This window comes from Symphodus melops, assembly GCF_947650265.1.
Source record: "Symphodus melops genome assembly, chromosome: 8".
Classification (NCBI taxonomy): domain Eukaryota; kingdom Metazoa; phylum Chordata; class Actinopteri; order Labriformes; family Labridae; genus Symphodus; species Symphodus melops.
In genome coordinates this window covers 9,594,844-9,620,584 of record NC_136698.1, presented here as the reverse complement: position 1 = coordinate 9,620,584, position 25,741 = coordinate 9,594,844, and the positions used below count along the sequence as shown (strand labels likewise).

The 25,741-nt window shown below is 40.8% G+C and overlaps 2 protein-coding genes across 10 annotated transcripts in view; both read right to left on the bottom strand.

Moving 5' to 3' along the window:
• Nucleotides 1–25,741, bottom strand: part of LOC306827678 (GRAM domain-containing protein 2B) — a 172,308-nt gene that overhangs the window by 49,842 nt on the left and 96,725 nt on the right. The window lies entirely within an intron of this gene.
• The window catches only part of ptprsa (protein tyrosine phosphatase receptor type Sa), a 214,364-nt gene continuing 192,273 nt past the window's right edge, over nucleotides 3,651–25,741 (bottom strand). For all 8 annotated transcript variants that reach the window (XM_079349634.1, XM_079349635.1, XM_079349633.1 and 5 more), the window contains 9 exons: nucleotides 25,257–25,376; nucleotides 22,780–22,934; nucleotides 21,622–21,907; nucleotides 16,857–17,035; nucleotides 16,571–16,697; nucleotides 16,315–16,440; nucleotides 11,677–11,831; nucleotides 8,630–8,765; nucleotides 3,651–7,628 (listed from right to left, as the gene is read on the bottom strand). In XM_079349634.1, coding sequence (XP_079205760.1) covers nucleotides 7,560–7,628; nucleotides 8,630–8,765; nucleotides 11,677–11,831; nucleotides 16,315–16,440; nucleotides 16,571–16,697; nucleotides 16,857–17,035; nucleotides 21,622–21,907; nucleotides 22,780–22,934; nucleotides 25,257–25,376 — 1,353 coding nt within the window. In that variant the 3' untranslated portion in view covers nucleotides 3,651–7,559. The remainder of the gene's footprint in view (nucleotides 7,629–8,629; nucleotides 8,766–11,676; nucleotides 11,832–16,314; nucleotides 16,441–16,570; nucleotides 16,698–16,856; nucleotides 17,036–21,621; nucleotides 21,908–22,779; nucleotides 22,935–25,256; nucleotides 25,377–25,741) is intronic.

Below are 25,741 nucleotides of genomic sequence, written 5' to 3'. Positions count from 1 at the left end.
AGACAGAGTTGCATCTCCCCCCCACTCTGACAGGAACCTGTTTTTATGGCAGCAATCAGTCAGTGCTGGACCTCTGGCTGGACACAGAAAACAGAGAGGATAGAGGGAACATAAAACAGATGATGGGAAATAACAGCATGACAGCATAAACACAGAAGTCACAGTTTAAAAATGCCAACATTTACTGTTGGCAGATGCTCACACAGGAAAAATGCAGCACACAACAGACAAATAACTGTTTGTAATGAAAGTTGAACTATCTAGTGAACAGAATTGCTGTGTTGAAAATAATTCATTTGTTTTATAAATGAGAAGTTAATGTTTGCACTAAAGAGCATGATAAGCACATTGCATGATTACACAGCAATGACTGAGAAAAGAGCCTCTGCAGACGACGACAAAACAGTCTTTCATTTAATTCTATGGAGATGGCGCCAAAGTTTGTTGACTTAACACAGAATATCCTACAGATGGCAGCAAAGCCTTTTGAGAGAACAGGCATCATTTCCTCAGAATGGGAAAAATAGTTTCATCTCTCTCTCGCTCTCTCTCTCTCTCTCTCTTTCTTTCTCTCTCTCTCTCTCTCTCTCTCTCTCTCTCTCTCTATCTATCCATCTATCTATCTATCTATCTATCTATCTATCTATCCATCCATCCATCCATCCATCCATCCATCCATCCATCCATCCATCCATCGCTCTCTCTCTCTCTCTCTCTCTCTCTCTACTTATCGTAGTCCATCAATGTCACATCAGTGTTTCTTCGACCTGTGATACTTCTCTGCGCTCATGATAGTGACATTTAGGGATCATGATTTTGACAGGTAAATGGAGTAGATCCATCACTTGTACTTGGAATACCCTGAGGTAAGAAGGGATCCTGCTGTCTCGACATTTTTATTTATTTATTATTGCTCCTTCGCGGCTCATTTGCATCATCACTGTCTCAGTGCGAGGCAGCTCTCTCCTCTGTGAATCAGCAGGCATGTGCTGTGGTACCCCTCTGACGCCTTTAGTATTCTGGCTGGAGCTCAGATGTCGGTAAATCTCTTTTTATAAAAGGTGGCCATAAACAGCTAATGGTCTGTCATGAATATTTTAGAGCCTTGAATATCATACAGAAATGACCTCTGGAAAACCACAACCTCAACAAGACACATCTCATACAGATCACCTCCACAGCTGGCGCAAAGCAAGCTCACTTTTTCTTGTCCTTTTGGCTTTTTTTTTTAATGTGGCATGATTGGATTGATTTGTCATTTGTAACAGAAGGAGCTTGGCCACGGGGCTGTGGATAATCCAATTTATCGCTTTGCCATTTATTACAAATTTCTGTGGCTTTTGGGTCCACTGTCACATCGATTCGTTGATTGCTTGCTTAGCTGGGTCCTAATGAGCTGCTGTCTGAATCACTGCATAATCACCGCCCTAATTCACTTCCTCGCCTGCCCTCACACTCGCTCTGTTGGCTCGCCACTATTAGAAAAGTATGGACCGAAACACAGCTCTGTGATCAGACAATTAGTAACGTCATCCTTTAAAGTGGGCTATCAATGGCAATACTCTCGTGACTTTGTAGAATGTTTTCACAAATTGCTGTTTTAAATGACAAGATGCGGATTGGACTATATTGTGCACCTTTACATACACTTGAATTACACAGCAATGAACATTGAGGATAGGGAAATCTTGAGATTAACCTACAGATTAGAGATTAAACCTCTGATATACAAACGATGTACTATTTTTGTAGTTATGGTCGGTATAAAGGCCAATGTCCGGTATTTTGGTAAATACAATTATTTTATACAATTCTACAATTTTACAGATTCTTTTATCAAACAGCAATGAACATCAGACAGCAATATGTGAAAAAAACCAAAACAACAACAAATGTTAGCTACAACTGTGGGTAAAATTGTAGAAGAGCCTGCAAACCTTTAAAATACTCCTTTATGTAATTACCTTTGCCCACTTTCTAAGTGCTAATGAGCCTTCTGTATTTCACACCCTGTTTACCCTGTAACTACACAGTTACTATAGTGGACACAGTCAACATGGGACTACTTAACTTTATAGCCCATATACTCTTAACCAGCTAGACTGAGAATAGTGTGACTGTGGTAGCACTTTAGTTTACAGCCCTCAAACACTGACTGAAAATTTTTTTTTCTCTCACAATTTCACTACTTTTCGTTTTGTCTGACTAAAAGTCTGTTCATGACTTAATGCATGTTCAACAATAAAGGAGGCTACATATAAATCGATTTCTTTCCATATACATTACATATGTGTCTTGGATAAGAACATGGCAGTATTTTATTGATACCATATACTTAATAACTTAATTTGCAGACTGTCAACTTAAGCTAGCAATTGGCAAAAATAGCAGGGTGTTGTACCAGGAGAATCTTTTCCTTTGCAGTTGTGCTACTTTGAGGATATCAGATAACCGAAGAGCCTCACTTGAGGACAGATGTGAGAGCAAATACCACCAGGTGAAGGTTTACCGCTGCACCAATATCAGCCTGTCTGGGTGGCATTTATCAAGCTTGAAGAGGGGCTTAAGGACACTTGGGGATATGTTTGTGTAGAGGCTGGTGGACAAATAGAGCAGGAAGCTAATCAAGCCATCTATCAACAAACAGAGTGCACCATCTGCGTGCTTCACCACTTGTCCTGCAAGCACTTGTAGCACAGATTTTACACAGCAGTTAGCGGTGTAATAAATGAATGTTCTGCTGCTATTAATTAGCAGAAAAGTATTAAAGTTAATTAAGACTAAAACATTTTTGCATATTAAACACAGATGAGGTTTATTACCTATTTTAAAGATATGGATGTAGCCTCTGTATCTACATAGTAAAGTGCCTGCATACTTTCTAATGGTCAGCAGGGGGCAACACCACCAGATGAAAATGTAGTTTGTCATAGAAGTCTATGACAAAAGAACCACTAAAATTTAGATTTATTACCCCAGGTAACATTTAGTAGATACCTTTTTGGTCTTTATTGCTATATTTTCAAGAAAACCATGGTGTTTATTTTTATAAATTGTAGTGTCATTTTAGGTGTAATAGACAATAACGCAAATTATGCTTGAGGGCGTGGCTAATTTGTGATTGACAAGTGTCCAAACAACCAAATCAAAACTTAAAGACACCAACCAATGGTTCACATTATGAAGAATGTGCCCACATCCTATCTTCAGTCCATCTTATGGATTTAGGAGTGAGATCTTGAAGAATCTCACTGTTACATAAATGTTACAACATATCAGCAATAAAACTCACAACAAATGTTTTCAGACAACATTTCTTTAATACAAAGTCAACATATCTACATACACAGTGGCTTTAAACCAATTATTGTTTCAGTTAGAAGTAACAGTTTGAAAGTGATAGCTCTTGGCCTTCATATAAAGGAAAATCTATCTTGCTGAGATTGGGTTCTTTTTCCTTTTTGTCTGTACGTACTGTACATGTTCTATTCTTCTTGATGTCGTTTTCTGTTAGTGTTGTTTTTTTGTTAGTCCCCCATCACATCCCCAATTTTTCTGCAACATATTCCAACAAATTGGTGGCGGTTTTTGAAAAGTCTACGATCTTTACATGAAGTCAAAAAGTGTAACACATTGCACAAGCTTCCAAAGACTTCCACGGTTTCAGTTTTGGCATGGGGCCAGTCTTTTTTTTTTCTTTTTTTTTTGAGTTCCCATAGACTTCAGTTCAGTCTTTTAGTTCATTATGAAACATCTCAAGGTTCCCACTATTCGAAGATGACGTGCTGGAAATGTGAGTTTGCAGCAAGTTTTTGGTTGTCTTGGTCTTCCCTTGGTTGCATTGCACTGCTCTGTTTCATTGAGTCCTGATGTCTTTCTGCGTCCCACAACGAAACATGGTTGAACAAAAAAACACAAAGTATGGTTCCATACAATGCTCAAAAATGCACAAGGGGGAAATAAATTGTATTATGTTTCAACTAAACCATGGATGTTTTTTTTTAATTTATTTTTTTAGCTTAGCTCCAATTGCCCTTTAGCTAATGACATATTTCAGAAGATCATCTTGGTATTAAGATTTTGATTTTGATTTTGGTTGGAAATTCAGAAATTGGGCTCCAATAATTCAACCTGAATCCGTTTAAAAGCCTCAAGTTTGTAAGGTTACAAAAGAGAAAACTCCATCTTTTGAGCCGTGTTTATGCTAGTGCATTGGAAATGAGAATGTAAACAGACTTTAAATGAATGGTTCATTTCCCATTTAAATGGTTAGGTTAGTTAATCAGGAAGGACGAACTCTCCTTCTTCAGTTCAATTATACCAGTAGATCCCTGTTGCAGATTTCATTCTCTCTTTGAGGCTATAGGTGTGAGAACAGAAACTGGCTTGTTTCCCAGTTTAACTGCTAGCAGGGGAAATTAAAGGCAGAAAAAAAGTGAGTGGTAATTAAAGAGCAGGGAGCAGGGCTGGAGACAGAACATGTCAGAAGGAGAGAAAACAGGCTTTACACACCGGGAAGTCGGATATGAGCAGAATGTCCATCTTTGTTAATTCTGTTCCCACTTAAAGTATGAGATCTCGAGGGTCAAATGATACAAATACATATAATCTATATATTTGTTTATTTACAGGTATACTCTAGTTCATAGTGAATATCTAACAAAATGGATGACCTCATCATGTCTGAAAATAATAAAAGTTAAAAAAAAGGAACACAATTAAATGATAATTTTAAAAACGGTGTGCATTGTAGTCTGTACACGATCATACATGATACAGAACATCAAGATGGGCTGACATAGATCGTAAAAAAAAGAGGTTAATTTATGAAATATTTGATTGATTTGTTATTTCAGAGACCAGTACATCATTCAACAGTTGCTCAAAAAAAACATAACAGCTAATGGCTACAAATGAAAGATAACAAAATCTCAAAAAGGTTAAAAATGGCATCTCTTTCTTCGGCACAGGATCTACCCAGGGGCAGAAGTTTTGAAGTGAGTTGAGACTGAGGATTTAGTCAGTGTTTTTCCAGCTGACGTCACTTCAGCTTTTTTGAAGAAACCCACAAGGTTTCTTAGATTACAAAAACGACAAAAGAAAGAAAAGTCACATTTTTAAACATGAGCACTGGCTGGTATAAAAAGAAAATTATGATGAGGAGAAAACTTGAATTAATACTAAGTGTTTGGATATATCTTTATATTCTGCATTTAAATATATAATGCATGTGTGAGTGTGCAGTATATACCTACATACATACCTGCACACATACACACACACGTTATACTTAACAATTCTACAGTGAAAAAATAGAATGTCTTTCAACGTAATATGAACAAATAAGCATTTCTCTTTTCCGGCTAACTTAAAAAAAAAAAAAAAAAAAAAAAAAAAAAAAAAGAAGTGATACAACATCTCTGTTAAAAAACTAAAACAAAAGGACAATAAAAAGTCAACTATGTCATGTAAAATAAGTCGTCATAATACAACATTAATGTTTTCATAATGTTACAGTAACAATAAGGCTTTTTTGGAAATAAGAGAGATTACACACAGTTCTGTCCATCACTCTCGTTTTTCTTTTTTTGTGCACGCTCATGGGAAACCTTCACAGAATCCGTACCTTCGTCTCGACCACAGCAAGCTGATCTCAAAATGATTTTTTTAATTGGACACGGAGAAGTCAGTGCCTCAAAATCAAACTGCAGATGTTTTTTGAAGTATTTGTTTCAAGTTTCTTTTTTTCGTCTTCTTAGAGATGGATGTGCAAGTACCGAGATTTAGTAATCACATCATGGCATCGAGATCCAACATGGCCGCCTGGTCCGGCTGTGGCACCCACAGAGACATCATCTATAAAACAGAGAACAACCCCCCCCAAAAACAACAACAAAAAAAAACCGAAGGAACCCCTTTGTTTATGCACCTTGTTCCAGAAACTACTACCAGAACTAAAAGGCCAATTTTTCAACGCACAGCTTTGTCATTGCAACAGGCTTCTGCCACTCTTGAGTGTCTCATACGATGACGTTCATGATTATAGAGGAGGCTGGAGAAACAAAAAAAGAGGAAAGCGGGAAAAGACTAATGGACGATGTTGTCATGTGGATGCACTTTCAGTCGTGCCCGCCTCGGCGCGAGCGGTAAGCAGAGCTGGCATCTTTTGTTCGTCAGCTTCCTTTCCCTTAAAATGTCACACGTACAGCATACACGAGATAAGCAGCATGTTTGGTTTGACAGAAAAAAAAACAAAAAAAAAGATAATCCCTCATAAGACAAAAAAGTTCAAAACAATGATGACGAGCATTGGTCACTGTACACAAAGAAAGCCCCCAGCTGTGCGGCGATCCTTGTTTGGTTGTCGTTGTTTGTTCCAAAGCTTCTTGACCACCTCTTTTTTTTTTTCTTCTTCAAAATAGTGGATGTCAAAGCCAAAGCCCCATGATGCAAAAGTTCCAGAGAGAGAGAGAGGAGTGATCGTAAAAAAAAATGACGGAACACGGCGGCCATTTCTCCACCTGAAGAAGACCAAGCTGTAGCTGCTTGCAAGGCTTTCCCTCCAATTTCTTTTGACTCCTGGGGCACTTTTTAAACACACTGTGGTACTTTTTCAACATCACAACATGGTAACCTGGCTCGAGATACGGATTTTACACGAGTACACACTTCATGAAACGAAGATATGTGTAGCTGCTTTCTTCACATCTATCACTGACAGAGCTGCCTCTAAGCTCTCAGCGCTTGAGTACAGGCAATTATGTGATGTATTCTTTTATAATTGAGTGCTTTTCCACACAAGTTATGCATATCATTAGTGTAAAAAGAACTCCAGGTTTAATTGATGCCAGATGGGATTGTTCTCGTGCCAGTTACATTTCCAATGTTTTGATTTTTTTTTTTTTTTGTCTTACCAGAGTTTTGGGGAAACCCTTTCGTGTTCACACAGGCAACCACAATTTGGTAATTTCTCTGGATACCACTCACACAAAATGTGTCAATAGAAATACTTGAACCCCCTTTTACACCAAGGCATATCAAAAAAGCAAGAAAGTCTTGCCATCTTGGCTACATCCATCTGCCTCTCGTTGAATTTTTGCTGTTGCCTTCTCCTTCATTTTCTGTTGCTTGTCACCATTGTATCACAAAGAGATTTTTGAGAAGAGAAATGTCCACGAATGTTTACAATGTCCTCCACATTGAAACACTTGAGGTAAGGTAAGCAGTCTGACACTTTGATCGTTTCCCACCCCACAGCTTGAGCCACTATGTCACAATGTTCCTCTCCTGATGAGGATTTTCTTTTCCTGATCAGGGGCAATTTACCCCCTGAAGGGTCTCTTAGTCGAATTAGAGCTCTACTAATACTTGTAAGTAGGGCGTCTTCTTCTTCAAAAAAAATCTACAATAGGATCCGGGTTGGTGCGTCTGAATTAGCAATGGGGATATCATCATCTGCTGCCGATGATTCAAATTTCAAAGTTTCTATGGCTCAGGAGACTGTTGAGGGGGGGCGATGGGATTCTGGGGGGCGGAGGGGGGGGGGGAGAGATGGCTTTTTACGTTGCATAGTGATCAAAGCTTCCTAAATACTCCAGAGCTGCGTGATAGCAGAATTGGTATTCATCCTGTAGGAAAGAGACACACATACAAAACAAATTAGAAATTTAAAGAGTTTCAAACGCTAATGAAACGTTGACAGTTTGAGAACACAACATTACTGATTGGTCAGTAATGTTAACCCCCTGAGGCTGGCTGCTTGTGCTGCCACCTGCTGGTCATTACTCAACTAATTAGTTTATTAGTCAACATGAATATATATATATACCGTAAATTTCGGACTATAAGCCGCTACTTTTTGTCGCGGTTTTTAACACTGCGGCTTTTAAAACGGTGCGGCTTATTTATGGATTTTTCTTGCGGGACAATGAGCTTGTGCCGCAAAAACATTTGACTTCGTCACATCGGATCTTAATATCAGTCATTTTGCGCTTTATGCACGCAGAGAAATACATATGATGCAGCTTTCAAGTTAAAGGCGATCGAGCTGGCTGTCAAAGAAGGAAATAGAGCTGCTGCACGTTAAGATGAAACTGACAGCGACAACGAAAAAGAGACTGAGGAAGTGAGTAATGAAGTCATTCCGAGGCAGTGAATGGATGGACTTTTTCCTGTGAAATATATTACGGTAATCTTTTTCATCAGCCGCGTTACAGACACTGTTTGATAAAGGATTTACAGTGGGCTTCATATTTGCGGATGTTACCAGTAGTACGTATTTCATTAAAAGTTAATAAAATGTCTTTGTGTCACGTCTTTCTGTGTAAATAGCTCTTGTTATAACGTGGACACCTGCGACTTATAATCAAGTGCGGCTTATATATGTACAAATAAATTTTTTTACCTATTTTTAGCCGGTGCGGCTTATATCCAGGTGCGCTCAATAGTCCGGAATTTACGGTATATATATATATATATATATATAATTTTTTTAGCATTTTCATGAGAAAATAGCCGATTCAGAAATGCTTTTACTTCCTCCCCCCCACCTCTCGGAGAATGTTTTTTCACCATTTTAACTTCTCACTAAACACCTTCATAAACTGTGTGTTTGTGTGTGTCTTCTGACCTCAGTTTGCACCATGGCTGGCCTCTGCGTTCGCAGCATCTTCACTGTCTGGAAGATATCAACCACGCCTTCATAGCGCATTCGCTCCAGGACGATGCTGAGGGTGATGAAGACTCCGGTCCTGCCCACACCGGCACTGAAAGCACATAGCAACCAAGGTATGAATGAATGACGATATGTATGCACATACCACTGCACGATATGCAGTGAATCTTTGTTTGGACTTTTAACCAGGAACTGGAAAATGACAGTCAACCTCGAATAACTGCAGATCTAAATTTCCTCTCAAATGCTTCCTATATTTATAACAAGAATATGTTGTTAACGTCTCCGGGCAGTTTTTTGCACTTGACTGAAATCAAACTTCAACCACTGGAAACTTTCTTATCGACAGATCCGGTTGTAGTATAACGTAACAGTGACGATGCCAAGGACACAATTTGCATGTCAGAAAACAGCGAGTCTGCTTTGATGTGCGCCCACATTCTCGTCTCCCACAAAACGAGCCCTCAAGGACACATACATGCGCACGCCTTCCAAATCACGCACACAAACAGCCAAACAGTTTGTCTCATTAAGCCCCTCCCATGTGTTGCAAAAGTCAGCTTGCCGCTGCTGCTGCTGCTCTCCAGAAATACAGCCTGAGTCTTAACTCAGATCCTGAAATACTTGAGAGCTGCCTCTCTAAGCTGCTTTGCTGTGAAATGACTTCCACTTCACCAATGGAACAATAATTGACATGACAACAGATTTATTCGGGCTTTTCCAGCCTCCGACGCTATTTTGTTGACTGAAGAGTGAAAGTGATGGCTGCTGGCACATACATTGTGCATGTGCTGTTTTGGGACGTGGATTAACATAGGGCAAAATGCGAGCTACATTATTTAGTGATAAGCAATACATTATCAATAACAACATTATTGAGATTATTACTAATCACACAGAAAACACAACCACCCTAAACACACACACACTCCCCCGACATCTACCACCCACTGCTAACCTGTGGGCCGCAGTGTATCTCCGCCCACCCAAAGCCTCTTCTCGGGAGTCGGTCACAGCTTGTCACATGGACTCTTAAACTCACTCGGAGTTCCTCTCTCTCTTGCTTTCTTCCTCTCTCTCCCTTCCTCCCCCCATTTATTCCCCCCCCCCCCCCCCCCTCTCTTTTTCTTTCTCTCGCAAGGAAGATCGACTCTCCGAATCTGAGGGCTCGCCGAGCTGCCGCAGACTGAGAGGATTTGGTGTCCCCATTCACAGGAAGTAATCAGGCAATTAATGACAAAAAGCATGTGGGTCTATTAGATAGTGGCTGAGGAGGAGAGAGAAGAAAAGAGGGTGGAGTGAAATGAAAAAAAAGGGATGGCTGGAAGAATGGATGGTAGGATGGATGGAGAGGGAACGAGAAGGATAGAGATAGATAGAGAGAGAGAGAGAGAGAGAGAGGGATTAAGAAATACAGACAGAGAGATGACAGACGGGGAAGGCCGTGACAGAAGACGAAAGAGTAAGAGAAAAGGAAGGCATAAGCTCTCTACACGGGAGATGAAAAGCCTGAAGGAGGGAGAGAGGGAGGGAGGGAGGAGGATGATAGAGAGGAGCAGGAGGTGGCTACAGTAGCGACATACAAAGTTTCATTTATTCTTTTTTGCTGAAGAAAAAACTTCTCATTCTGTACATTTTTGCACACAAAGCAACACCTGCACTCAGCAAATAAAGCAGTAAGAGTTTCAAATGAAGAAACGACTTTAAGACTTTCAGTTAAATACTTAATTAAATGCAAATAAATATCATTATTTAATAACATTTTGACTATAGAACTTCCATTATGTCCCGTTGTGTGCCGCAAACCACAGAATTGTTTCAAGCATGTGTTATCTGTGCAGCTGATTACACGGCAGGCAAGTTCAATACGCTGTTTGCGTTTTCATCCATAACTCCAGTCTTACATTTTTTTCCCTTTAAGTCTCCTCTCTCCCCCCCGCTCCAATAACAGCCTCATAGAAGACGGGCGTATAACTCAATCTTATAGGAGCTTCCCTGACACTTCTTACAACTCCCTCTGGACCATTTCAGAGTTGGTGACATCATTGCTTTTTTAATACAGGCGAGGTGATGTTATGTTTGATGATGTCATGGCGCCTCCTGCGACAGAAATGTGGAGGAAAAAGTGGCACCTACTCTGTTTCTCACCGAGTAAAACGTTTGTTTTTTTTGTTTTTTTTGACAGAGGAAGGAAATTATACAGCGTGTTAACACCTTTGTTTGTTAACACAGTCACATTCAAAGGAACAGTTGTAGCCCTGAAGCTTTTTCCGAATGTCAATCACAGAATACAAAATGTAAAAAAGCACTTCTACACAAGCTCTTTTTGTATTACAAGTCATGCAGAGCAAACAAATACAGGCTTATCTAAAATGCCAATTGTCCAGCTAAAAAGAAAAAAAAGAAAAACAACTTACACCTAATTTAGCTGCATCCTGCTCAAGGTCTGATGAGGATTTGCTTGAAACCACGACCAAATCTCAGTTTCTACCAGAGCTCAGCATGCCAAGTTAATGATGAAGGTTACCTTGGAAGCTACAGCCGAGGTGATGAAAAATGCATCACAGAGCGATCATAAAAACCAAAAAGAATGGCCGTATCATTTCATGTGCCTCCTCTTTGCAAATGCCAAGCTATATCTCAGCCTTATCAATTATGGAAGGGATGGGCCTGTGGAGGTGCACGAGTAGTCTACTGCGGTGGCAAAATGGAGAGGAGGGATTCTATCTGATGATGCTGTTAAAGCTGCACCGCGGGAGGTGCAGCTGCAAAACAATAACCTCCTTAAGAAGTGACTTAATCTTGTCTGATGCTGAAAGCGTTTTATCTCTTTCAAGGGGGAAGGTGTGTCTTTGGAGAGTACTTTTAAGACAAACATCCTGCAGCACTTAGAAAAACAAAAAAGTTGTGCCTCTCTTTTCAAGAAAAACCTCATTTGACATTCAAGTATTTTGAAAGAGATTTCATGCCTCTTGGATGTTTATGGCAGGCCAACCGCTTACCTGCAGTGGACAGAGATCGGTCCATCCTGTCCAAACTGCTCCTTGGTTTTATGCACCTGGCCAATGAAATCAATGAATCCCTCCCCAGATTTGGGCACGCCTTGCTCTGGCCAATCAGTGAACTGGAACTGTCTTACTGTCCTGGACTGGCCATCCTGCAAACACAGAGAAAAGAAGGTGAGAATAGAAGATTGTAGATTATACAAAGAAGCAAAGGACGGCATACAGACAGACGGTATGTAAAGAGTGAGAAGTGGAGTTACAACTAAGCTCAAAACTGGTTTGGAGGATTTTTTTTTTTAAGATGATTATTCAGTGGGAATATGCCACAAAGAGTACTGCATCATTATTTTCAGGGATTGTTCTTTCAATCCCTTCCACCCAGCCAACCCACCCCTTCTCTTTGGATTCTTTAAAGAACATCAAATGAACCGCCTCTAATAAAAAGTCGATAAATCTTCCTCTGACTAATTGTCTTTTGAAATGAAATGTGCTTTTTCTCCATGACAAAAAACATACAGCAAAGACTCCTACATCTCACCAAGCAGGGACAGTGTGTCCTCTACCAGTCGTCTCTTTTTTTCTCCTCTGTTCATTTTTTTGAGTGTATTTGCGTGCGCGCGCGTGTGCACGACATGAGTAAGTCCTAGTTAAAGCTAATCAATAGTGTATCTGCCATGACAGGCGTCTTCTCCCAGACACCATGTTGAATAGGATAATCCTGCGATGCAATCGATGTGGCGACCTGATGGATGAGCTGAGCGATGGAGGTAAGAAGCAAAAACAGAGGAGCAGAAGGTGGCATTTCACGACTAAAATTGAAAACAAACACAGTGACGGGCCCGCTAGATAGAATGTCAATCTTAACAATTTAATCTCCTATCGATTCTTATATTCTAGTTTTAGAGCACTCACTTTCAATGCAAACACAAACATCTATATAAATAATTGTACTGATCTGCTTTATTTTGTAAGAACTTTTCATCAAGTCTAATAATGCATTGTTGACACTTGTGTCCTTTTAGAGAAAGTTTTTCAATTTGTCTTCAACAGAATGAATTTCTCATGAGAGATATCAGCATGCACTCACAGAAGTATTCATCGTGGCTGTCTGCGTGAGGCTACCAGCTATGAAAGCATCCCAGGGTTCATTTCTACTGCTGTGTCTGTCTCGACCTACTACAGACTGCAGCTGACACATGATACACACTCGCAAAGGTACACTGTACATCCTCAAAGGTTTACTGGGATCGATACACAGTCATAGGGAGTAAACTGGGACCTTTAAGACATTTTGTTATGCTGCTAATATAGCATTGCACACTCCTAAATTAGGTTTAAGGTGATAGCGTGGTTGTGTCATACAAATCAATCCATTTTGCAATTAAATACATCTCTCCAAATCTTTTTAAAAACCAAACCTTTAGAAAAATACAGAAAGTAATAATCACTATTATACAATTGGCTACAAACTCTAACTGATGCAGGAGAGGTCCTAAAGAGAAAATATACATTTATTGTGAAATTAAATCCTTCTGATGAAGGCCTATTGATGAAACTAAGATTAAAGCAGTTACATTTTTTTTGGTAGAGAAACTGGAAGGTCAAATATTATTCTCCTTTTGAAAAGCTTTAAATAAGTCTCAGAGCTGTGTCTGTGAAGCTTCTTGCTAAAAATCCACTCATCCTGTATTCTAGCATGCCTTTCAGCCCTGCTCACAACAGGCTGTTTCTGTGTCTGTAGCTTTAAATGAAAGTGATCTGTCTGGCCACGCCCCTTTCAAAGTGCTTGGGTGTGTTGGACTTTCTCGCTCCATGCCCTGTTATTTATGGTGAGAAGACCGAGTCAGAGGGCAGAACAAACACCTGACTGTGGGAGTCTAACCCCCTCGACAGGAAGGATTACAGCCCTTTGTGATGTCATGAAGGGAAGATCTCCATCTTCCTGTTTAAGCACACTTTTTTTTTTCTTTTTAAAGGTGGAGGAGGTCAAAGACAGAGAGTACAGACTTACTTGTAGACAGGCTAGGGACATATATTAGTGTTAGAAAAAACCTGGTAAAGTGTTTTTTTGCAGTCCTGCAAGCACTTACACACCAGAGAATTGGGGATTAATAAAGTATCATGACAGAATGATGTATCAACAAATAATGCAGAACACCTTATGTTGTCATTTAATTGGACATTAACCACAGGGATGTTTTCAGCACTTATTAAATGACCTTGTAACTAACAATGCATTTTCAAAAGATTTCTTCACTGTGTCAAAAATGACACAAACCTCTGTCCTCTATCCCCATCGTTTACTGTTTCATGGCTGTTCTGCCTTCGGCTTTATTCATTCGTCTTCACAACAAGTTAAAAATCCCTTTCTTCCTTTTACATGCTGAATGCAGGTATGCTGAGGGATATACATAATCTATCTATAGAATTCTCGTGCTCTGAAACGAAAGTCCTGTTGTCCTGTGTGCCAGCATGCTCTGAGTTGCTACATGAGTACTTGATATGTTTCTGCACCAATGCTGCTAGAAGTGTTTTGTACATTCATTGTACTCAACAAATACGCTGATTTGTATTCTAATAAATCCTGTCTACCACATCTCCTTGTATGTAATCACCCCCCCCCAAGGTTCATGGCGCATTGAACGTTTCCTTTCTTTGCTCGCCTTGGTTTTTTCTCTCAAACACTTTTTTGCCTCAGCAGGTGGATTAAAAGTGAACGAGTGGCAAAGACAACAACACAATACACCAAGTAAGGCAAAGGAAGAAAGAAAGAAAGAAAGAAAGAATGAAAGAAAGAATAGGAGAGAAAAAAGAGTAGGGAAATTTGGCACACAACCTGAGGGCCCACGCTGCGTGTCAAATTGTGTGATTAAATACGTGACTAGCTTGCTAGATGTGAGTGTTGAGGCGTGGAGTCGATGCTATTACTGTGCAGAGGCATGTGACATGCACACTCACACTCACACAGGGGCACACTTTCAGTCATACATAAACACATTAACGTGCATGTGCATCTACATGATGTATGGTATGTGGAGTTAAACCGATTTACATGCGCTACCCTCTCACATTCATACACTATCAGTTAAATGGTGTTAAACCTGTAACTCTTCAAACACAGCTACCCAGACGTTTCCTTCACAACCTAACACCCCCCTTTACACTTCCATACACCATCTGTATCCTGCACCATCGTGTCCTTCTGAAAACCACTAACACTGGCTAATGACCTGGGCAGAATGTATGCATGTATGTTCAAGTGCTCATGGGGTGTAAACATATTCTGCAAATACCTGATTGCGTTGAAAAATAAAATATACAAATATGTGAGGGTGTTTGCATGCATGGCTGTTTGTATCTGTGAATAGCAAATCAGCATGAAGATAAGTAGAAGGTACACAGTGAGCCTGTGTAAACTGTGTGTGTGTGTGTGTGTGTGTGTGTGTGTGTGTGTGTGTGGGTGAGGCTGTTAAGAGGACATTTTGCAAACTGCACAGTTCGATATAAAGAAAAAATGTGTGTGTTTGTGTATTGGTGGGGCAATGACATACTAGCTTAAACAGCATTTTATGTCTGATTTTTACACTGTGTATAGTGTGTGTATGTGCAGAGAAATTGTGTGTGTGTGTGTAATTTATTTATTTATTTTTTTATACCAACAGGACAACTGCTAACTAGCTGCCACACCGCCAGGGAAATCTTTGGATATGTCAGCCTGTTTTTCAAAGAGAAGAAGTGTTTTTTCTTTCTCTCTCCTAGGTTCTGTTACTGCTTCAAACTGTCCGACTTAATTGGACCAAAAAATAAATCCTAAGATAAAAAAAAAAAGGAATTTAACTACAGCGATGCAGAGAAGCCTCAAAACACTTCAGGGCAAGAAAAGTCACTTTGGTTTGTGAGCCCTCATTAATATTTGAATGAAGTTACACTTCACATTAAGTCATTGTGATATCGTGTTTCACATCTAACTACGGAGGAATATTACAATATCAAAGCTATTCTGAGCGGAAAAAAATCTTCTTTTGATGTTTCTGTGTTTGTGTGACTTGCTTCTCCTCAACCTGGTTTATCTCCAATGACAGCTGGGTTGCCTGTGCACTGCAGAAAAAAGCAGCTTTTGTTTGAACTGCCTTGCACTGTTTTATTTTCATCAGGTGTTACTATTTCATTTTTTGAGTGATCTGATAGTATGGAATAGTCAATCTAAAATGTTTAGTCCAATATGTGCAAAAGAGAACAATATTGAACGCTTCATATTCACTTCCTAAGATTGTTAAAATTAATCTAAGGCAATCTTATTTTGAAGCTGGGATGGTGCTATGGGCATTTTATTCTCACTGGGGAAACACTTTCCATTGTGCATTCTTCCACGTTTGCCCTGCTGATACAGTAAAATAGCCCTAATAGAGGCAACTACTACCCAAACAGCACTGGAACCTTAAACAGACTGTGTTCATGTATGTATAATATCCAAACAACAAACCACAATAAATGGCTGTTACCCTGCAATTCACTCTTTTCATCTATCTTCTTATTTGTCACTTGCATTCATGTTTATTTGTTACTTGTTCATTTTTAGTTGCCTACTCAGTCCATGTTCAACCCAAACCCAACACTCTGAGGTCTGTGTCTTACCCTGGCATCTGTGACTTTGAACTCTCGGAGGATGTACTGGGGCATGTTGTACTCTGCCATTGGATCAACCACAAAGTACTGGTACCTCGCTGAACGCTCTGCCGGCCAGTACTGGTGACACTTTTCCTGATTGAAACAAAGAACAGACAAAACCTTAGTTTAACCTTAGTCTAATGTAGTTTGAGTTTTAGTCTTTAAAGGCTAGGAATGACACGACATGAATCAATCATTGTGTCCACATGTGTATATGTCTTACCCGTCCCATTTCTCTCAGTTTGGTCAACATGACTACAATAGTGGAGTTGTTCTCCCAGAGCATCCTCCAGAAGTCTTCTGTAGTCTCTGCCAGAGGACCTTGTGTTGCAATGTAGGCCTTCTGTTGCCTATAACCAGGAAAAAAGATACTCTTTTAACATGACAGTTGAAAATCTTGTGACAACAGAGATCTTAAACAAAAAAATATATTTGGCTTAGCATATTCTAAAAGGCACAAGAAAGCCAGTGATGCATACATTTCCCCACCTTCTTCCCCCTCCTCTTACCTGTATCCATCAATGAAGCTGGAATTAATGTAGTCAGATCCTTCCAGGCCTCTGATTGGCTGAAGGCAGACACGCGTGGTCTCATAGGGCATGATGTTGACCAGCCGGTTCTTGAACTTGTTGCAGGGAAGGTTGGCACTGATGAAACGCGACGTGTGGGCTTTGGAGTTGGCCAATCGCTGTAGGAGAAAGAGGGAGCGATAGTTAGAGCAATCAAAAGGGAAGGAATGCTTGAGAGTGAATGAGAGTGAGAGGAAATCTACTGACAGAAAAATATATATATATTTCAAGGAAGTGTGGAATGAAAGGTATGGGGGAGGAAAAAGATGAAAGAGAGGCAAAAAGGGACAGTGGTGAGGGATAAATTGGCATGCCACGGTTGTTACAAACAGGAGAGAGAAGGCATGAAGGAGGTAAAAAGGAACAGCAAAAAAAGGGGAATGAAAGAAGGTACATATCAAAAGAGGAGTGTATCAATGAAATAAAGTAATGAAGCCAACCAAATCTGATCCTCATCCAGCTTCTGATGGACCATTATTTACCAAGAAAATGTTGATCGAATCGTATTAGCCCTCTGCAACATGTATGGTCCAGCAGGGTCAGAAGCAACAGTGCAAAATAAAGACCACAAGACCCCTTAATCCAGTCTGAACAAAACAGAAAACTCCACTGGAAGTGGGTCACAAGCGCCTTTGATAACAGCAGTCTGGTATGTGTGCATAAAACATGCACTCGCATGGGGATGTTAACAAACACAAACACACTCACTGTATAATGATCAAAATAAATGCTTTACTGCTACATCATCATGGTCGCCGTCATAGCGACAGGGGATGGGAGTTTGTGGGTCAGCAAGTCTAATCATCACTTCCTCGTGGCTCCAAAGTCTCAACAAAAAATGTATGCATGTGTGCGTTTGTGTGGTCGCTTGTTTGTGTTTGCCTGCGAAAGGAAAACACCCAATTCAGATTGTGCAGACCCCCCCCCCCCCCTCACAGGCATGAGAGGGAGACACCAGCAACATCTCATGAGGGAGGAGAGAGAGAAAGATCAGAGAAGACTCCCTTTCACTAAATATTGATATATACACAAAGTAGAAGCATTTCTCTTACGCAAAACCCAACTTACATGCTTTTCACCCTATTAGTGTGCCGTCTTGTTGTCCTCATTGTTTTTTTTTAGCTCCAGTATCTCTGTGTCACTGGCTACTTGGAGTTCATCCAATCCTTCTCCTCTTGTTCCTTCTCCTCCATTCCCATCATCCCTTGCTACCGTCCTCCCTTTGATCTGTGTTTCACAAAAGCACCTGGAAAGGCTTGGGGTGGCCTGGCAGTGCTAAATAGGCCCCTAAGCTTCACCATCAAACACCGCAGAGGATGTAGGGAACCGAGCCAAACCTGGCAACCTGTCATCCAGCAGGGCAGAGAAGCACCTAGGGTTCCTCTGGTCATGGTTGCCAGCTCCTTTCCCTTTTATAGTCCATGATATCTTCTCAATTGGAGGCTAAGAGCGGATGTACATTTACCGTGTCTCACAACAACGGGTAATCATATTTAGTTTAATATGTCAAAACAAGGGGCTTACAAAATTATCCTAATCCTTACATGCCCCAGCCATGACCCTATGATTCATACAGCTGAGCAATTCATGTTTAACACATACAATCTGACAGTGGCCTATGGAAACAATATTTGCTCATGTTGTGACTACAGTGTGTTACAGCGCCTTAAGAAACTTTTTTTTAAGCTGTTACCCTTTTAGAACCTATGGTAGGATCCATTCTTGTTTCCTTGTTTGAAGTTGGATCCCAATTAAAACTAGTTAGTGTGGGGTCGCCGGTGGCGCAGCGACAGTGCGCGCGATCCCACGTATCGAGGCTCAGTCCTCGCGCGCGGGCGGCCCGGGTTCGCGTCCGGCCTGTGGCCCATCTCCCGCATGTCTCTCCCCACTCTCTCCCCCGTTCCGACTCTATCCACTTTCCTCCCTCTATATAAAGGCATAAAAACGGCAAAAATAAATCTTAAAAAAATAAAAATTGGTTAGTGTAAAAGCAACACCTTGCCGTCAACACCTTGGTTGTTTGGAACCAGGATAGACCCTATTTTGGGTGGCTGGGTAAAGATGTTGTGGTAACTCTCTGGCCCGATTAAAAGGCTACCCAGGTAGCCACTTGTTGATCAAGGGAGGCCACATCCTAATTCGTGCATTGGTTTATACTGGAATTAACCTTAAATGGGACCATTATTTTCAAAATCAAATCGCACTGTGTTGAAGCAGACCTGTTACTTTTGCCTCAGACCACAAATTACTTGGTAAATGTTTTCTTTGGGTAATAAATCAACAGAGAAGTTGGGTTATTATCCAAACTGGTTTGATACAATTTGCCTTCTTTTGGCAACCATTGGCGTCTCTCCCACTGCTGGCTTCTAAAAAAAGACAAGTTCGAAGAATTTGCAAATTGGATTCACATTTGAAACCCGAGGCTTATATACAGTCTTTGATCCCAATTAAAACTCTACTGCTGAATTCCAAATTATTTCTTGCTGATCCTATTTCAGAGGAGTCTAATGGCTCGTTTTTGTTTTTTGTTGATCTTGTGATTCACATTCTGTATGTTGCTGTTTTCTAACTGCAAGTAGATTTTGTGCACACAAATGTGCACTTTTCTTTCCCTGAACATTCTTTTTATTCATGCACACGTACAAGCAATCTCTGACAACTTTAAAGCAAGTCTCTCGTCTGTGGTAACTCTTCCTGTTGAGCTTCTGGAATCCCAAGAGTCTCACCATTTGCCACCTGAGAATGACAAAACCCCTCCCAGCCATCCTGATAGTGCAGCATACTATTGAATCACTTCCTTAGTGCCACGTTAGCATACAGTCGTCCCTTTGTTCATTAGCCAAACTTTCCTCCCTCCACTTGCCCCGCCATCCGCCTCCATTTGTCACCATCAAGTATTAATTACGTAGCTCCCCCCCTCTTCACACACTCCTCTTCTTTATTCGGAATGTAGCGTGGACGTTATTAATCCCTGTTTGACTCCTGACGCCAGCTCAGCATTATCCCTGTTACAGATGGTGATAGAGATTTCATCACCGATGTGTGCCGGTGAGTAAAAAAAAAAAAAAAAAGAAAAAAAAAGAAAAAAAAAGAAGGGGTCGAAACACACCAGCACTATTATTGTTTCCTGGCAGGGGGGCCATGTTGTTAAATGGCGATGGGAAGATGATAGATGATTGGAGAGAGAGCGTGTGTGCAATTCAAGGTCAGCAGATAGTGGCTCCAGCTGCAGAGCTGAGAGAAGTTTGTAAGTTGATGATTGTTAATACCTCTAATGGAGAGCTATGTAAACACTGTGCTTTGTTGCCTATCCTCACCTACTGCTTTGTAATGAATTTCTCCAAGAAAGAATTTACCCTTTATTCTTTCCAACCTTGACTCAAGTCCATGCTGCTTTCTGCTGAAATAATTTGTCTTATGCTTGCTAGATTAAACCCAATTCCTTTTCTTAAGCATATAATTCCAAATCCTCAAGAATGAACATTGTTGCCAAATGGTAAAAGGGTTCAATATTTCCATCTTTTCAGCTTTGCGGCACATTCAATAATGGTTTAAATAACTTATATCTGAACACATAAGCTGTGAAGTGAAGCTGAAGACAATAAAGAAGGTTTGCTTTTAGATTCTCCCCCTTGGACAGCAGCTACAGTAAACACTGACAAATATTGGCCTCTAATATTGGCTGCTGGAATCCATATTCTACCTACCTAACACTTATTGGTATTGAATCTTTAAGAAATGTGTATTCATCTTGAAATCTTACCTCAGTAAGCGTACAATGTTGAACACAGTCTCAGTTTTTCCTTTTCACTGTATCTTGGCTAAGTGTTTTGTAGTGCTGTGCTCATGGTGGATTAATGTTGAGTCTTTGCAATATGATAAAAGAAAGAGTAAAGTCCAGTACTGCTCTTTCTTTAAAGCTTCTTGAGATAACATTAGTTATGAATTGGCTCTATACAAACAAAGATGGATTGATTTATTGATGGATTGATTATATCAGTATGAGAAAAGCTGAATCAGATATCTAACATGCCTCGTTGTACTCCTAACCCACCCTGTTGGAGACGTTGAATTTCCATAAATGTCATCTTATCTCAACTGAAAAGTTCCTATCTTTGTTCCCTTTAATCATACATTCAGTTTTTTCGTCACACAATCCGTATCTAGTTTCACTATATAGTGCCAGAAACACAGTGGTTAGTAGAGAACCACTATATGCTTTGTTGAAGTATCAACATGAAAAGAAACATATGATTAAGAATCAATTCAACCTGCAAGTTATGATGAAGTGCAAAAACATTCAAGTCCAAAGAAACTGGATTTGCACTCTAAATAACTTCCTGGATAATAGAGTTGGCAGTGAGCCTCTCTTAAAAGGCTTACCGCTGCTTAAAACCAGGTGACAGAACTCACAAAACTTCGCATTTATTTCGGCAGCATTTAGTAATGAATAAGTCCACAAACACTGATCTAAAATGTCGACATCTGCCGTGGCTTTGGGACAGCTGAATCTGCAAGGTGAGTTTATAAGCTTCATTTGCAGTTTTAAACTCGTCAGAATGATAAACGTCGTTTATCTGAACAGCGTTGTCTCTCACAGTCATAGTTCTGACTGCTGTGAGTGAAAAACCTAGTTATTTCAGTTCATAGTAATGTACTGAAAAGGTGGCCATCGGTCCAAAAAGCAAATCGTCTGTTTGTTTACCTTGAACTCTAGCTCCATGCCAGTGACATGCTCGCCACTCTCCACCTGTGCCAGCTTCTGGATGTAGGAATAGAGGCTCCGGGCAGCTACTTCAGTGTTGCCGCAGGCAACCGCCTCCAGCAGTGCATCGTGAATGAAGCTGTACTGGTCCTCCGTCTGCACCATGTAGTTCCGCTGTGAGCGCATCAGTGTCACATGGCCATAAATGTCCACCGTCTTCTCGTGCTTGATCCGCTCCAACATGGCATCGATGACGATGAAGCAACCTGTCCGACCCACACCCGCGCTACAGGAGGAGGGCAGGGGATGGAGAAAAGAGAGAAAAACTGAGTGAGGTTTTTCTCTATTGCGGTTATCCTCTTAGGCTGCTGTTGCTTTGAATTGTAATGATTTATCGTTCCACCCCTGAAACACTTAACATGAGGTGATTATATATGTCCAATAAGCAAATTTGCAGTGGCATTGCACTCTAAATAATTAAGTAGGAGAGGAACTGATATAGAGATCGCTTCAGAAGGGAAACAGAAATGACCAAAATTGACAGATAGAACAACGAGAGGACAATGATGGAGATTGGTTGAAGCAAGCTGTCAAATCTCAGTTTATTGTGCAGGGCTTTGGACTCACTTTGGTCTTCTTATCTTGACAAAAAGGGAAGGTTTCAATTTGAATAAGTCGTTTGAGAAACACTGCTTGTAAAGGGAGGAAGGGCTAAAGAGCAAAAAGGGAGAAGCAAGAAAGAAAGATGGTAAGGGATTACTGTGAGGCTTTTCAGCAGGGAGGGAGAAGAGAGGCAGAGGTGGAGAGAATAAAAGCTCAGAAAAAAAAGGGGTGCCTTAAGAGAAAGACGATGTGACTGATGGGAGAGGGAAAAAAAAGATGGAGGTCTGGTAAGAAAGGGAGCACGAGTTGGTATAAGAAGCAGTTTGTAATGTATAATGGCAGAAACACAAGCTCTTTTGCTCGTGGGCATACACACATACAGGAACACATACTGGGAGCAGGGACCAAAATAAAACAAAGATAGCTTCTCCATGTTTAGATTTAAGCTTACGTCGAGCTGACCGCACCGACATTCCTGCTACATAAAAATGTTAGTATCTCAGAGAAAAGCAGACTACTTCAGCCAACTCTGCAAACCAAAATACTGCTACTGACCTGCAGTGGGCAATAATGGGTCCGGCGTCAGGCGGGTTGCAGGTCTTCACCCTACGGAGGAAGGCCAGGAAGGGGGTGGGGTACTCTGGTACACCATGATCAGGCCATGCTGTGAACTGGAACTGACGGACCTCCCGCTTTTCACTCGAGCCGTTCTGAAAGAACAAAGAGGCCGCTTTACTCAGGGAATGGAGTTGCTGTTACTGGGATTGATTTGCTTCATATGACAAAACAAATCGAAAATGGAAAGTGCATGCTTTTGGTGTAGTGATGGTGCACAACTTAAGCTGTTATCTAAATGTTTAAATCAGTATGAAAGACACAACAAGTTGCCATCAACTCCTCAATTCTACAGTTTTTCTTTTCTTACAAAATACGCTCAACACATTTTACATCATGCGGACATTTGAGGCTGAAAGAGTACAGACCAAAAACAAGGACGGTTTCATTGTGTAACACAAATTGTCAGGTGAAGACAGGCTGGTGTTTTCATCTATAATTATCTCCACCACTCTGCTTTGTACAACCTATTCACGTGCCTATAAGCACGAATTCAACACAAAACGTTCTTTTCTAGCAACACTGATAATAATTTCATTTGAATAGGAGTTTCCCTCTACTGCTGGGCTCTCTGAAGATAAAAAAAAAAGCCAGCAGCTTTGTATAGCTATCTTAAAAGGGGACAAATGATTTCAACTAAAAATAGATTTTTTTTTTTCACACAGCATTGCCTGAGAGAATGTAATGTTTTCCTTTGGGAAACAGTTTCGCACATAATGGAGCTGCTCTCATTATGATCCACGAAGCATGAGCACTTCTCCACTGAACAGTACAGGTATGATCTCCTCATTCTCGCACGTCACTGGTGCTCAGATCATCCACAGATACACGCGGCAAACACCCACATTACACCGCCGTCTGTCAGCCCGCGCCTCACACTCGACTCTTGACGCATCAGCGATACAAGCTGGGATCCAGAGGAAGACTTTTGCGAAGGATATGAAGTGAGAGAGAGAGAGAAATATATCCCTTGCATCTTTCCGTCCTCCTCTCTGCTCAGAAGAACCTACTGTTTGCATATCAATGCAGTGCTTCTGCTTCCCTGACAGAAGGATTTTATTTTTTTCCCCGTGTTGAATAAATGAATAAATGAGTGTGGTAATTAAAAGCAAACTGACCTAAATCTTACATTCCTCTTTTTTTTGTTGGACAATCTTGTGTAGAGATTGAAGATGGCTGCATGGATGTGATTGGCGATTAGCTGCTGGATTTCTGGCAATGTCTTACTTGTTATGTTAGGATTATCAGTACACACAATGTGCCATCGCTGCAAGACATACATCATGCATATGGATAGGTACCAAGGTGTCTACTTTGTAGTTGCACAGTGTGTGTGTGTGTGTGTGTGTGTGTGTGTGTGTGTGTGTGTGTGTGTGTGTTGTGTCTCTACTTGCTAGCCCCTGCTGCTTCACAGAAATCCAAGAAAATATTATTTCTTAGAGATAAAAAGTGAAAACAGCTCAGTGAGAAATCAAAGCTTCGGCTGCAGTTAAATGGAGGAGAGAAGGGAGAGATAGAAAAAAAGAATCATTTGGGAAGGTTTGAGCCTGAGCGCTGCAGAATGTAAATGAACCTGAATTTGGACCGGCAAGCTTCAAACCACTGTTGCTGCTGATTTCTATCTTTTCCATCCGTGGTTTTCCCTTGCACTCATTCCTCTTCTGTTACCACTCCTGCTCTAAAGTCCCATGTGACACGAGCTTGGTGCTATCTCGTTTGGAAGAAAAGGTGAAGGTGTTTCATGTTCTAATCTTCCATATATGTGTGACTGTCTCTGACTGAATGCACGTTAGTGTGCGTTCCTCACGTCTGCAGGCGTGCATCTGTGTGACTCAGATTCATCGATGTAAAAACACATTCAGTATTTGCGTTTGATGTGTGTTTTTCTGCTCTGTCTTCTTCGCTTGTGTGCAGGGGCGCTAACGTGCAAATCCTTCGTGGTAAGAATAAGAGTGCCAGTGTGTGTGTACGGTTGTGTGTGTGTGTGTGTGTGTGTGTGTGTGTGTGTGTGTGTGTGTGTGTGTGCGCTCAAGAGCAAGAGAGCAGTCTGCCAATTATGTATATTGAGTTTCTCTTCTGCTCACTTTACCTAAGTGCTACAATTTGGCAGATGTGCATAAACAAATGATCTATTGATGAGAGAGATGTGAAGGAGGTAAAAGAGGCAGACTCAGGCGACAATGTGCTCAACGTGTGTGCATTTACCTTCCCAAGGAATGAAAAAAAAAAAAGAACATGTTCTTTGTTGTCATTTTTTGTGGCATAACCTTCAAACTTTCTGCCTGTATATTTACGAGGCCGGTCAGTGTTATCCCACTTCAAACAAAACATGATGGCTGTATTTCATATGCAAAGCAGAGGCACTATTAACGTCTGTGCGTTTGTTCGTATCGGTGTCGGAAGATTAATCCTCGTACCTTATGCAAGGAGAAAGTCCGCACACAGAACGTGGCCAGTTCTATGGTGTCCAACAGGGTCACTTGGGTCATCCCGTAGGTTTCTGTGCCACGACTCGGCCAGTACTGGTCACACTTGATCTGGAAGTGAGAGAGAGGAACAGACAACATTTGATTTATAGACGCCTCCACTAACAATCGTGTTCATGAAAGAAAAGGAGAACACAAACCGCTCAGAAACAAAGTTAAAACACCAGGGTATCCTCCCATGTTTATAAATCTAAGACAGGACACTACGGGCAATAAACAGATGAAACCAGGTTGTCACAGAAACTTCATCCGCTGCCTCACTAACCCTTTACCTTACTCTTGCCTTACTCTTATTAAAAAGGGCTACCAATCATACGAAACATCAGAGTGCACTGCATGACTGTATTTGACCTGTAAGGATGACAATCACGACACAATCAATTCTAAAAACATCATCTGAAAGCCAGAAATGTAAA